The 14491-nt window shown below is 44.4% G+C and overlaps 1 protein-coding gene across 3 annotated transcripts; it reads right to left on the reverse strand.

Moving 5' to 3' along the window:
* Window positions 1–1569: 1569 nt before the first annotated feature.
* Window positions 1570–6546, reverse strand: nefma (neurofilament medium chain a; the record flags this gene model as incomplete). Of its 3 annotated transcripts, none has more annotated exons than XM_079235514.1 (4): window positions 1570–2918; window positions 3309–4340; window positions 4480–4604; window positions 5488–6546. In XM_079235514.1, 4 exons carry the CDS (start codon window positions 6544–6546, stop codon window positions 2438–2440), a joined length of 2697 nt encoding a protein of 898 aa, XP_079091640.1. In that variant the 3' UTR covers window positions 1570–2437. The 3 variants fall into 3 exon arrangements, with proteins under 3 accessions (XP_079091640.1, XP_079091639.1, XP_079091638.1); XM_079235513.1 differs by having other exon boundaries at window positions 1570–2657; window positions 2841–4340; XM_079235512.1 differs by having other exon boundaries at window positions 1570–4340.
* Window positions 6547–14491: the final 7945 nt, after the last annotated feature.

Here is a 14491-nt window from a genome sequence, read left to right on the forward strand (position 1 = left end):
ATATGAAAATGTATATTTTCATATCCCTTGGGGACCTTTCTCGAGTCACTTTCGAGTCCTTCGAGTCATATTTATGGTTTATGTTGATATTTATGGTTGAATTGTGTTATAAACATGTACAATTGACTTATATGCTCTTGTAAGGCCAGGCTGTGCAGGTTTTTTTTTCTATGTCACTCAGTGGCTTTGTTATCGATTCATGGGAGTACAAGGACTTTGAGTGAGGAAGAATTCTGCCCCCATTTTTGGGGGCACTTGGGGTTAATAAGGCTACAGGTTAAATTGAGCTAATATTAGCTATCGTTAAGGCTAGCAGAAGCTAAATCCCATCAAGTAGTGCTCAATTGACCACATCTATATTTTAACGTTTGACATATAATAGACAATGTTGTTTTCTGTCAAAGGTTACGTATAGTCCCGGTTTTAATGCATCTGAACTGAGACAAAGTGACTGATTGCCAGATGAAGGCACACATACACACACAGTAGCTATTATTTACAGTAATTGCATGCTTTTTGCAGGCAAACTAAGAGAAATGATGATGATTATGATTACTCTGATGTGAAAGTCTGCTCGATTGTATTACTTCACTAACATGTAAACAAAAAGGCACTCATTGAAACTGATCATGTCTCCATGCAAGATGACCCATAAGCTTGTTTTTGCAAATACCTGACATTACTACGTTTACACGAAAGACTAGTAGTAACAGTTTGCGATCTGTTTCCCAAGTGCATCTATAATCTTCTCTAATGTGATAAGAGACCATCCAAACAAACACCTGACACCTGGCCTCACCCAGCAGCTGCTCTGTTACGTTACTCCCTTAGGTAGATGTTACGTTTAGACAGTCTGCAGCAGCGAGCTCTCTGCATCAGGTCTGGTGCAAACAGCCCTGGTGGTATTTGCTCTTAGCATTAGCATCGGTTGCATTTTTTTGGTGCTGCTAAATTATTTCAACAAACAAAGACGCATATTTTAAACCTTTTGATTAACTAGTTCAGCAGAACATCAATTAATGTTGAATCTGAAGAAATATCTTTCAGCCATAACCATAAGTCCAAAAAGTAATCTTGCCCATCCTTTCAGCATTGTCAGACAAACCTTTTTTTTCAACTTTTTTTAAATATTAGATTAGATAAATTACATTATTGGATGATGACTTTGCTCTTTTTCAAATGACATCATTGGCACAATTAGCAGATTACGTTTTGTGGTAACTAGAGCAGCTTTCGAGGATGAAGTTATTTTGGTCGGATTATCAATTGTAAATCCTAATACAGAATTACATTATACACATGTATGTGGCTGGTAGAACTTCATCTGGTTAAGTGTAAATCCATACAGGTGTATATGTAGATCACCTGGGGAAGGGCCAGAGAAAACTGTGTCTTGTGTAATTCCTTTGATGAATTGAATATTCATTAATAGCCATCACCACAGATTGATGTCAAGTATACTTTGTAGTGGAAGCTATTTTCATGTAATGTCATGTTTGTATATGTATACACAAAGAACAAATATGAATTCAACAATATAAATGACAAGACAGAATCTTTTTTTACTTCATTATGACATTTATTGAGCAAATGCTGCTGGGAAATTGTTCATGATGAGTAAAGTCATGGGATTGCAAACAGTAGCACCTCATTTATTTCTGTATTTAAATTCAAGTCCACCCTACGCATTCGAGAATGCATGAATCTACGCATTTACAGTTGATTTATTTTTCAGTTGCACTCAGGTAAACATAACAGACACTGATAAAAAGCATGTTTAAGGCTAAGAGTTTCTTCAGGTTTGTTAAGCTTTAACTGGATGTATATGGTCATGTGTTTATCATATCGCTGCCGTCTCTTTCTTCTCTGTGTGTGATGTATTTATTGTTAGTTTTTTTTTGGCTCAGTTGGTATCTTCACATGTCAAGTAAGGCTTCTTCAGTAGAGCAAGTGTCTGCGTAGAGGACCCTCCCTCTACCCCCATCCCGCCCACCCCTCACCCCCTTCACTTAAACTCCAAAAACCTCTCAACTTGAATAATATTCCTCGCACTCTCCCATCCGCAATGCATTTATTCCTTTTACATATTTACTCTTTTTACAGTGTATGTCTACCATACATTCAGAAGGTAGGAAGGTTCTCCCCTCTCCTGAGCTAGCATGCAGAGACCCCCCTCCCTCCCGTGAGCTCGCCCCGTGAACTGCAGAAAGAAAGAAAAAAGAGGATCAAATGTCTTGGTCGCTAGCTCCTCGCCGCGTCTGCAGCAAAGCCCGTTTTAAAGCTGTCACTCAACATGCATTTTTGAAAACGTGTAGCATTTACGTTTTGGATTCTTTCTATGATTTGTTATGTTTGCGAGTGGTTATCTTGAATACATCGCTCTAGCTGTATGATTTTCTTTTGTAATGTTAGTTCTGGGTTGATTGCTTATCTCCGCTCATTCGCCCTCTGTGACCTGCTTGATGGACTGGCTGGAGTGCTTCTCCATCTTCTTGGTGGCGATCATCTTCTCCTCTACCACCTCCTCCACCTCTTCCTTCACCGTCTCGGTCACGGTGACAGATTTGGTGACGTGCTTGGATCCGTCTTCTCCGGTGGTGATCGTCTCCACGGTTTTGGTGATCACCACTTTCTGGTTGGCGTCTTCCTTGACGGGACTTTCGTCCACGCCGTTGGCGATCACGCCGTCTTCTTTCTCTTCATTCTTCTTCTCTTTCTCTTCTGGGCTGCTCTTGTCGACGTCGCCATTCATGGCAGCGTCTTTCTTCTCTGAGCTCTTCTCATTTGTTGGGTCGCTCTTTTTCTCTGGTTTCTCTTCAGCAGCTTTAGGGGCCTCAGACTTGGCGGCCTTTGGGGATTCAGCTATTGGAGATTCAGGTTTTGGGGAGGCTGACTTGGGGGACTCGGTTTTTGGGGAGCTGGGTTTTGGGGATTCAGCCTTCGGTGAGCCTTCTTTGGGGGACTCAGACTTAGGAGATGCAAGCTTGGGGGACTCAGACTTAGGAGATGCAGGCTTGGGAGACTCAGATTTAGGGGATGCAGGCTTGGGGGACTCAGATTTAGGGGATGCAGGCTTGGGGGACTCAGATTTAGGAGATGCAGGCTTGGGGGACTCAGATTTAGGTGATGCAGGCTTGGGGGACTCAGATTTAGGAGATGCAGGCTTGGGGGACTCAGCTTTCGGTGATGCAGGCTTAGGGGACTCAGATTTAGGGGATGCAGGCTTGGGAGGCTCAGACATAAGGGAATCCGGTCTAGGTGATCCAGATTTAGGAGACTCAGGTTTAGGTGATTCAGACTTAGGGGACTCAGGTTTAGGTGATTCAGACTTAGGGGACTCAGGTCTAGGTGATTCAGACTTAGGGGACTTAGGTCTAGGTGATTCAGACTTAGGGGACTCAGGTCTAGGTGATTCAGACTTGGGGGATCCAAGCTTTGGGGATTCAGACTTTGGAGAATCTGGTTTTGATGTCTCGGTTTTGGCAGCTTCTTCCTTCTTGGCCTCTGGCTTTGCAGCTTCTGTTTTTGGAGCTTCTGTCTTGGCTACAGCTTCTTCTGCTTTGTCATCTTTTAACTTCTCATCTTTTTCGCTTTGTTTGCCTTTGTCTGCATCCTCTTTTTCCTCTTTCTCATCCTCGCTTTTGGATCCTTTGTCACTACCTGCATCTTCATCCTGATCGCCATCCCCCTCTTCAGCAGCAGCTTCCTCTTCACCTCCGCTGCCTTCTTTGTCTTCGGCCTTCTCTTTGTCAGGAGAGGCTTTAGACTCTGGAGCTTTGGAGCACAATACTGTCTCCTCAACTTCCTCTTCTCCCTCGTCTCCCTCTTCTTCGTCTCCTTCGTCGCCTCCCTCCGCATCCTCCCCCTTTTCTCCCTCATCCTCTTCTTCCTTCTCTCCTTCTTCACCCCCTTCTCCCTCCCCCTCTTCTTCCTCATCACCAACTTTTTCATCCTCCTCTTCCTCTTTAGCGGGTTCGCTAGAGCTAACTTTGGCTTCAGTGGCGGCTACAACTTCCTCGCCCTCACCCTCTTCTTCTGCCTCTCCTCCCTCACCCTCTGCTTCATTCCCTTCTCCTTCCTCTTCCCCCTCCTCTTCGTCACCCTCATCTCTTTCCGCTCCAAGTGTGGCAGACAGCTCTTGCGCTATTTCCACCAGGTCATCGTCGAGGTCTGACTTCTCTTCATCTTCAACCTTTGTTTCTTCGATGATCTCTTCCACAAACTTGTGGTGCACCTTCAGCTTGGGAAAGTCAGATTTAACCTTAGAGATTTTGGTAGGTGTGACCGCCTGACGATAAGGGAAAGTGCTGAAGTGGGTCTCCTCGCCCTCTAGAAGTTTCCTGAGGAAAGCAAATGTATACATAATGTATTCAGTATTCCCTTTCGGTATACAGAAAAGGTTACCGTTTATTTGAAATCACTGCAAATGTTATTTCTGCTACCTGAAGAATGTAAATTGCATGTCAGTATGTCGGCTACCTGTATGCAGCGATTTCAATGTCCAAGGCCATCTTGACATTGAGCAGGTCCTGGTACTCGCGCAGGTGACGAGCCATCTCCCATTTGGTGCTCTTGAGCTCATTATCCAGCTGGTGAATTGTCTCCTGAGAAAACAGAGCACACAATACAAGGTTGATTAAGTTAAACAAGATGACATGCAGAGCAAAGATACGTCCTCTATTGCAGATTAATTTACGCATCTTTGAATATCACCTTCATGGATTACCAAGACGTGTGGCAACAGCTTTACAAAGACTTCCAAAATATGTTTAAGAATGTATCTTTAAATTGAACTTGAACCTGTGTCAATGCCTCCTTCTTTTAATTGCTGTGCACATTTGTATAAACTCTGTGGACTATGTGCACCAAACCCTGTTGCCTTAATATAATCTGAGGCAACACCGCATTCATTCATATTGAAGGCCTCTCTCTCAAGGACAGCCCCCACTCTTGTCAATGCACCCCCACACCCACCCCAAAAGCTCAGTGGTGTGATGTAAGGGTACAGCATCGACCCGTGCCTCTGACTCAGCAATACGAAGAGTGGGGGAGGGGGAGTCTGCTGCTGCAGCATCTCCATTTAACCCCTTCCTGACACTTGGCAAGTGATTTGTAAGTCAGCTGTTGTAACTTGGAAGTGCAATGATGCGCTCTAGCGGTCACTACGCAGCAGAAAATGTTTCAACACATCTAAACTCTGATTTAGAAAACACATCAATCCGTTTATCTTGTATTAAGTCAGTTTGCTATTTCATTTCCCTCAGATTAAAAACTGCGTCACACTAAAAAATACGAAAAATGAAATATGCAGTGCATTAACAATCTATATATATATATCGTCACCATAGCAACTCAAACCCCCATTAATAGTTTTGTTTTTCAAACGCAAAAACATTAACGTGACCATCAAATAAGTCTCATATCAGCATTTTAAAAGTGTATTCAAACGATGTTTTTCCGCTCTTTACGCGCGGCTCTGCGTCCTACCTGCAGGCTGGACAGGTCGCTGTTGTGGCGGTCCTCGATGTCGTTCAGCTGCCTCTCCAGCGACTCTCTTGTCCCGCGGATGGACTCCAACTCCACCGTCTTGGACTGCAGCTGGCGGCGGTAGTCGGAGATCTCATCCCGGGCGGACTTGATGGCGTCCTTGTTCTGCTCCGCAGCATCGGTGAGCTTGGAGAAGCGGCACATGAACCAACTCTCCACCTGCTGCAGGTTCTGGTTGGAGTGGCCCTCCAGCTCGCAGCGGATCTCCCGCAGAGCCTCGGTGATGTCCGTCTTCTGGTGGTCTCTCCTCTCCACGGTCACCTGGGACTCCTGAATCTGGGCGATGAGGTCGCTCACCTCTTCCTCGTGGTTGTTGCGGATGAAGGCGACCTCATCCTGCAGCGACTGAACTTTCTTATCCAACTCGGACTTCACCAACTCGGAGTCGCTCGTGTCCTTCTTCAGGAGGCGGATGATGGCCTCTGTCTCCTCCCGGATGCGAGCCTCTTCGTCGAAGCGGTCCCTCAGCCGCTGAATGTCCTCCTCGATGTGGTCGGTGTCGAGCTGGATCTGCGTCTTGTCGTGGTGGATCTGCTCCAGCACGGAGCGCAGCTCCTGCAGCTCCTGGTCGTAGAGGTCGCCCAGCTGGGAGCGCGACACCTGCTTCTGCCGCAGTGCCTGGATCTCGTCCTCGATCTGCTTGTTCTGCTGCTCCAGGTAGTGCACCTTGTCGATGTAAACCACAAACCTGTCGTTGAGCCCCTGAAGTTGCTCTTTCTCGTTAGATCGCTTGTAGTCTCCGTTCAGGATGGACGTTTGATTATAATCAACGCTGTCGGCGGAGCTGAGCACATTTGAGCTGTAAACCCGGGACACCGGCATGTTCACGCTCCTCTTGTAAGAAGAGGTCATGGTGGAGCCGGGGCTTGCCCGGGACCAGGACTGGGAGCGAAAGCCGCTGGACGGGGTGCCGCCGGAGCGGCTGTAGCCGTAGCCGGTGGTCCGAGTATCCATATTCCTCCTGAAGGGGCTCCCTGCCGTGTCCGCCGGGTAACTCATCCGGTGAGACTCTGGTGTGCTCCGGAATGAAGAGGGGGCACGGTGCAAAAAGGGTGAAGCCGTGGGGCGAGTTTGTATGTGGGTGTGTGTGTGTGAGTGTTCTGTGGGTGTGTGTGTATGTGTGTGCGTGTATGTGTGTGCAGGTGACGGGCTCTCACAGCGAATGAGACCTCCTCCGCCTGCGCCTTATATATCTGAGGGCGCTGTCGTTAACAAGGCAAGTCCAAGCAGTTTTTGTTTGGTCCATTGATGGGAGGGAGGGGAGTGCGCATCCCCCACAGGACGTCTGCTAATGGTCCGGGGTCCCGCTCCGTCTGGGCCACGTGGGCTGCTGCAGGCGCTACGTGGGTGTCCGATTGAGATAGCTAGATACAAAAATTAATACAAAAAAAGATAGCTCGATAAATAGCTACATAGATGGCATCACTGAGTTTATAATGAAGAAAAAACATATACTTGTGAACAGTTTGAAAAAAAAAAATCGAAACAACGCTTGCTGAGTTGGTCTCGTCGCTTCAGCACCACGGACAGCGACCAGCTAAACACCAGTCAGTGGTTTCCTAAAACCCTTTCCCTGGTGAAATGACAGCAGAAGTGTTGACAGCTTCATGAAGTGAACTAGGAATGAAGTGAACTAGAAACTTCAACTCCAACATGATGACTGTTTTTTTATTTATTTGTATTTATTGTTATCAAGTCTAAGGACTCTGAAGACAAGTTAAGGAGAGTTCATTCCATGTGTGTGTTTCTTTCAAAACAGCTTTGAGTCTTATTTTTATTTATTTTTTGAACCTTGACTTGTCACTTGAACTTCCCACAATCAGAAGGTTACACCAAAGGATGATGTGATTGTGGCAGGAGTTAATATAATGTTATATGAATAGTAGAGATACCTATTAATATAGGTATCCCTCATTTGTGCTTTAACATTTAATGTGACAAATTAGTAATGCTGACAGGGAGATTATTACAATGTATGACTGGACAATTTAAAACTGCAATGTTGAATGCATTTTTGTTTAATATAACTCAGATCCATTCATTGATTCATGAAACTAGTTTGAATTTAGTCATGCATTAATTTTGAATGAATTTCATGCAGTAAAACAAAAAAGAACAAATGTTCATTAAACCTTTGAGTAGAATCCTTTGTGGATTTTCTGTTGTTATACTGGGACATGTTCTATTGTCTTGTATGGGGGAACATGTGTATTTATTTTACATTGCCGCATAGCTTTACTGTAGTGTTTGTACATGTGTTCACCTTACACATGCACACACTTTTCCTCCAGCTATCTCTGAGATCCTCACTATCGGAGGTGCAAAGCTACGTGGGAATTGTGATTTTTCCATCCATTTACTGAGCCATTTCCCCTCTGAACTGCAACGCGTCAGTGGGGCTGCCCAACTGGTGGCTCCGCCTCACCGACAGGATATTGATCCCCCATCAATCTTGATGCCTACCTCGAATCTCGGGTCACTCCGGTCAAAGCGGAAACGATTACCAATTGTTGGACGGGATGCAGCAAAAACAGCTGCATTAGTGCTATTTGAGGAACCATGACTTCATGACATGTTTAATCCTGTCCAAATGATCCCTTCTCCATAGGACTATACATCCTACAAATGGGGATTGACATGCAGATTATTCATAGTTGAGTGGCAATTCTTGCACTTCTTAAATGAAATACCTGACAAAAATAAATAAGGTATACCTTTAAGCTGCTTGTTATGGATGTAGCATGTGAGCAGAGAACTTATTCTCCTTTTCAACACGGAATAAGACATTGGCCATCAATCACCTGGCTACATTTTCTTGTCCCACTCATTGTCTTTCCACTGCGAGCTTTAGTCAAGCAGAGCTAATGCATCAAGCATGGCCCATTTTAGAATGCTCCTGAGACAGAAAGGCGGAGAGAGAGAGAGAGAGAGAGAGAGAGAGAGAGAGAGAGAGAGAGAGAGAGAGAGAGCAAGAGAGCGAGACATAGAGGGAGGGAGAGACAGTCACAATGACTCTCTCCTCCTATTTTGTAAATGCTTTTACTCCAGCAGCCCCACCCTCGATCTCCTGGCACGCCGGCGTTACAGTGTCCTTGGCCGCTGCTCCATGAGTTTCTCTCTGCAGGCCCTCCTGCCGGTTGCAGGATTTTTGGACGCATATATTTTAACTGTTGGGCCTTTCACTCAGTAATTTGAGGCGCTTTTGGACGCCCTACGAGGGGCGTCCAAAAGCACCTCAAATTACTGAGTGAAAGTGTGATGTACACGGTGATGGATGTGTGGGTTGGGCAAAAAACAGGGGAGTCATTCAACATCAGTTCTGGGCTCCAGCGCACTGCAGAAGGGTTGGAGTGTTTTCAAATGGCACTGCAGCAGAAAAATCCTCCAGCAAAAGCAGACGAGCCCATCCCAGTCAGCCCCAGTCGGTCCCAGCTTCTAACCTCCAGAGACCAGTCCGCCGAGAGCGCATCCCCCTTGGAATGTGTTCAAGGCCGGAGCGTTTGTAAGTGACATGGTGTATGTGTTGTTATATTATGCTGATACAGAGAATACAAGGACAGCGTGACCTTTTGTGCCGCTGAGTGTCACATATAAGTGGCAGCGTTGCAATGTTTGTTAATAGCAGTATAATAAAGCATATGACAGATGGGGCACAAATTCAAACAGCGTTCTTTGATAATCAACAGTCAGTAAGACTAAGGTCATGAGTACCCACAAAAAGTTCCTCAAATGTTTTGGTTTATCATTTTCTTGCAAATTCTGGTTGAGAAATACGGACATTCTTAGTTCCCAGAAAAAAGTATGGAATACATAACCTCAGTGTCCTCAGTGGCCCTAAATAGCATTTCCTCCGATTTAAAGTGAGATGTTGTAACACAAGTGATAACTATGGGAAAAAAATGCAAAATAAAGTCAGCAAACTGACTCATTGCTGTTTCTTTTTACACAGTTATGTTACTAAGTGTAAGCACATTCTGTTATTTTAATTGCTCAAGTAAAGTTTTAAACACAGAGCTTTTATTTGCAATAGAGTACTGCGGTATTGCAACTTAAGGGTCTGCCTGAAGGATCTGAATACATCCGTTTTGTTCCAGGTCATCTTAATAAGGTTGGATGGAGAAAACTGTTTCTAATGGACCTTACTTTGTGCACCGGGAAATTGTCGCCATGTGGGCTGCAGGCTTGTTTATGTGAACACACATAATGCTCCACTAGGTGAATGTGTGGTGATTGGGATGTTATAGAAACACAGCATTACATTTCCTCATTTTTTGCAGGCTCTACATTTTCTATTAACCAGCTTAAGGCCCTTCTGTATGTGTGTGTGTGTGTGTGTGTGTGTGTGTGTGTGTGTGTGTGTGTGTGTGTGTGTGTGTGTGTGTGTGGAGGCCGACAGCACAGCTTCAGTAAGATGTAGAGGACAGTTTTGAGGTGAATGCAGGTGTCCAGAGTAAATGACTTGACACACACACAGCCATAAATACTGAGCTGCCCGGGACACCAGTTGGAACCGAGTCTACTTTTCCCTCGTCATCTCTGTTGCTGTAGTTATCTGTATGCTTCCTTCCTCCTCATCACTGCTGCTCTTCTCTTGTTCCTCATTACCTTGCCACCCAGGGTTGTTCATTCATTGTATTTATATATTTAATGTATTTCTTTCTACTCAGTCCATATATTGTTTCTTGCTATCATGCTCTATTCTTTCCATCTGTTCCCAGCACTCCTCTGACTTCCTCCCTCTCTCTGTCTCCTTCCTCCCTCTCTCTGTCTCCTTCATCCTTCTGTCTCCTTCCTCCTTCTCTCTGTCTCCTTCGCCCCTCTCTATGTCTCCTTCCTTCCTCTCTCTGTCTCTTTGCCCCTCTCTGTCTCCTTTAAGCCTCTCTCTGTCTCCTTCGCCCCTCTCTCTGTCTCCTTTCTCCCTTTCTCCGTCTCCTTCGTCCCTCTCTATGTCTCCTTCCTCCCTTTCTCTGTCTCCTTCGCACCTCTCTCTGTCTCCTTCGCACCTCTCTCTGTCTCCTTTGCCCCTCTCTGTCTCCTTCGCCCCTCTCTATGTCTCCTTCCTCCCTCTCTCTGTCTCCTTCGCCCCTCTCTCTGTCTCCTTCCTCCCTCTCCCTGTCTCCTTCACCCCTCTCTCTGTCTACTTCCTCCCTCTCCCTGTCTCCTTCACCCCTCTCTCTCTCTGTCTCCTTCCTCCCTCTCTCTGTCTCCTTCCTCCCTCTCTCTGTCTCCTTCGCCCCTCTCTATGCCTCCTTCCTCCCTCTCTCTGTCTCCTCCCTCCCTCTCTCTGTCTCCTTCACCCCTCGTCTCTGTCCCTGCATACGTCTCTGTCCTGCTCCCAGTCATCATAACAGTTGTCCGAAATAACATTATTGCTTTTCCGCCCTCTACAACACTAGCATCCATCTGCTACACCTGACATCGCATACCTTCAGTTAATCACAAGCAGTTGTCATGGAGACGTTCTTCACAGGATACATAAATAAATATTGGGCACCAAGGTCGTGACTATGTCCTGATGCACCAATGCACCTGAGGCATTATGTGCTACTATAGTTTCTCATATGATGATGTGGAATATGAGCATAAAGCTCACATTACATGTAACATAACTGTGTATTGGTTTTAAGATGTGTTTTGTAAGGTGTTACTACATCACATACCTTTTTCCCCCGTTGCATCATTTTGCACGTGTTTGAGCTTGTGTGCACACCTCAGGGCTTTGACAGTGCAGGATTTACATTATTGCATGTTCAGCTCCCACTTCAGGTCCGTTGTATATTGATTAACTTTCTTTTTCCCCCAGTGGTCTTCACAGCTCTGCTGATGCACATGCTGGCTAAGAAAATCTATGTGGGGGTTGTCTTTCGTTTTTAGAGGAATATACTGTATTTAGTGAAACCCATGACACCGAACCTGCAGAAAATACAGATTGCATTGTGTGTGTGTAACGATTGCCCTTGAGTATATCTGGATTCAGATTGACTCTGTTTGCTGTTTAAACCTCGCTGACCTTGTTACATTACAAAGGTATGCTGTTCAACATTATTATAATATTATAATCCTAGTTGAGAACCTTAAATTTCCAAAGATACCGATATTTTTCTGGTTGAATTTTGTGTGGCAATTACTAGTATGTATGTATTCACCCAGTGAAAACTGAATGGAGTTGTTATTCTATATCCAATAAAAATACAGAAACCATCAATATGCCGGTCACTAGTTAAAAAAACCCGCCTTTAAACAGCAGTAAATAGAGCATTTACTATCGTCACTTCTCTTTGTATAAAGTATAAATATAATCTTTCTCAGTAGTGGGCTGTAACTATATATATGTAAAAGTACTCAAGTACTGTAATTATGTAGCATTTAGATGTACTTGTACTTTGTGAAAGCGTTACTCCATTATATTTCAGAAAGAAAATGTGTACGTTTGAATCCACATTTAATTGACAGCTAGTTTAGATTCTTACTTTGAAGATGAAATACTTTTACATTGTAAACAGGATCACCCCACCTTAACCAACTCCAACAGTCAAATCCAATAATGTAATTGATATGATATTGTAACGCTTTCAATGGGGTAGTTTTGCATAAATAGTGCTTCTACCGTTGATGTAAGTACATTTTGTGACATTGATACTCTTACTGAAGTAAAGGATCTGAGCACTTCCTCCTCCACTGACTCAAGTTTGTGTTCAAATAGAATCAAAACAGACATATGATGAGCATTGTATTCATATAAATTAATGATTTTATAGCACTTTTTGAAAGATTTTTTCACGGATTTATTAGCCAGACAAATTCACATTTTCAACAAAAAACATAAATGATGTCCAAATATACACAACAATATAGATTGTTGTCAGAAGAATGTCCTGCAAAGGTCAAAGCTGTGTTGGATCCGGAGAAGGCCGGTGGAGAGGTGTAAGTAGAAGAGGATCAGATGGTGAGGTACAGTAAGGGTGTGACAGCTCTATGGGGTGATGTTGGCGGGTGGGGTGAAACGCTGGGATGATGTCATGAGTAGTGGCAGGCCAAAAAAGAGCAACAAGAATGGAAGGGGGGAGGAAAAGGGAGGGGTTACATACACTCACTAGGATCTGCAGTTTATCTGCAATGCATCAGTAGCTTCCCCTCGGTGTGTGTAGATCGGGTTCAGATGCAGCGTCTTCTCTCGGAGGTGATTCCTCTGTGGACGGCTCACTAGCCACAGAAATAATACTGTTCCACATTATCCTCGCACAGGGAGTATGGCTGGCAAAAAAAAAAAAAAATAGCTACGTCTCACACACACACACACACACACACACACACACACACACACATAAAGGAGCTGTCAGATTAGACCTCTGTGCCGCCCAGCAGGTTAGGAGTGATAGTAATACCTGGGGAAACAAGACCTACATAGTCATCATTTGCTCTTCTGTTCAATTTTGAAAGGCAACTTGAAAAATACGTGCAATAAAATGTCAACATTAGTTTCAATCTCACATTTTAATGACGTTACGCAACACAATATATGACAAAAACAAGTGGGGCCCATGTTGTAAATCTGTCGGCTCCCTGAGTGAATGCGAAACCAATTTATAGTACACACACAAATATATTTTATATTCCACTAAACTATATATATTGCAGCATATGGTGCTGGAGATAAATGATTTGACCCTGAGAGCTCTCTACTACGTTCCTGTTCTCTATGATCACACAGCAGCTGACAGTACAGATATCGTGGCCTTGAGTTTAATCTGTGAAAAAAAAAAAAAAAGTACATAGTAACCTGATTACTAGCTGTGTTCCTAATACTGTAAATATTGCTTGAATATGTTTGCAAGTGTTATTGCACTGCATGAGGGTCTCATTGTCTGTATTCATAGTCAAGATTAAATAAAACAATTTCAGTCCCGGTCATATGTTTGCTCCAAGCCAAACACAATATGAAATGTGCTTATGTCAGCTAACACCAGTTTCAGACAACAATATCATGACATCCATCTGTCATCAATCTGCAACTGTTCTTCATGAGGGAGGTGTGTTTAGAGCGAGCCACCGCACAGACATCTCTAGCTCCTACCACAGCTGTAAGCTGTCCAATCGAACGCTGACGTCCCTTAACGTCCCTTAAACGGCAAGGTTGACGGTTCGATCCTTGGCTCCTACAAGCGTGTATAAGTGTTCTTGAGCAAGACACTGAACACCAAGTTGCTCCCTGGACACTTTGCAGCAGCAGAAGTCAAATTCCATGTAACAGCAATGCAGTTTAGGTGTTTGAGTATAGCAACGGTGCCTTGCTGTATTCAGAAGTTAACCGTGTACTGTGTTTGCAAAGCACTTTCTGCCACCTCCAGCATGTTCGTGGCGCTGTTGTCTCTGAACCATGCGTGTCAGCATGTATCGTGTGGTTAAGACGTCAATACGACCCCGCGCCAATGTCATCCAGACAAATTGGTTTACACATGTTGTGCTTTGCAAATAAAGCCACCTGATGTCTGTGGGGGGGGGAAGAGCCTGCACTGTGCTGCAGGAAGCTGTCGTGGATGCAGTTCTTCAGGGTCACTCAGAAACACACAGCAAGGGTGCAAGGGTCTTGTAGCGTGTTGAACATCAAACGCTGTCATAAACACACATAGTACTCAAACCAGTCTCTCTCTCTCTCTCTCATGCTGACAAGGTCTGGTCTCACGATGAGCCTGAACATATTTAAAGCTTAAATCAGCAGCTTTACTGGTCTGGGGGAGGAAGTGAACGATGAGCGGAAGCCAGATCAAACTGCAGTATCCCTCTGAGGGTGAGCACTGTGAGACTATTTAGTTATTTAATCGGTGTCTGTTTTTTATTTTTACTCTCTTTTCACAAAATCACACTATGTTCATCATGTCAGAGGGTTAGTTTTTTCCATGACCTGACATTTGCTTTTACACAACGAGAGATACAATCCAGTCAT

This window comes from Taurulus bubalis (assembly GCF_910589615.1).
Source record: "Taurulus bubalis genome assembly, chromosome: 19".
In the NCBI taxonomy this organism is placed as follows: Eukaryota; Metazoa; Chordata; class Actinopteri; order Perciformes; family Cottidae; genus Taurulus; species Taurulus bubalis.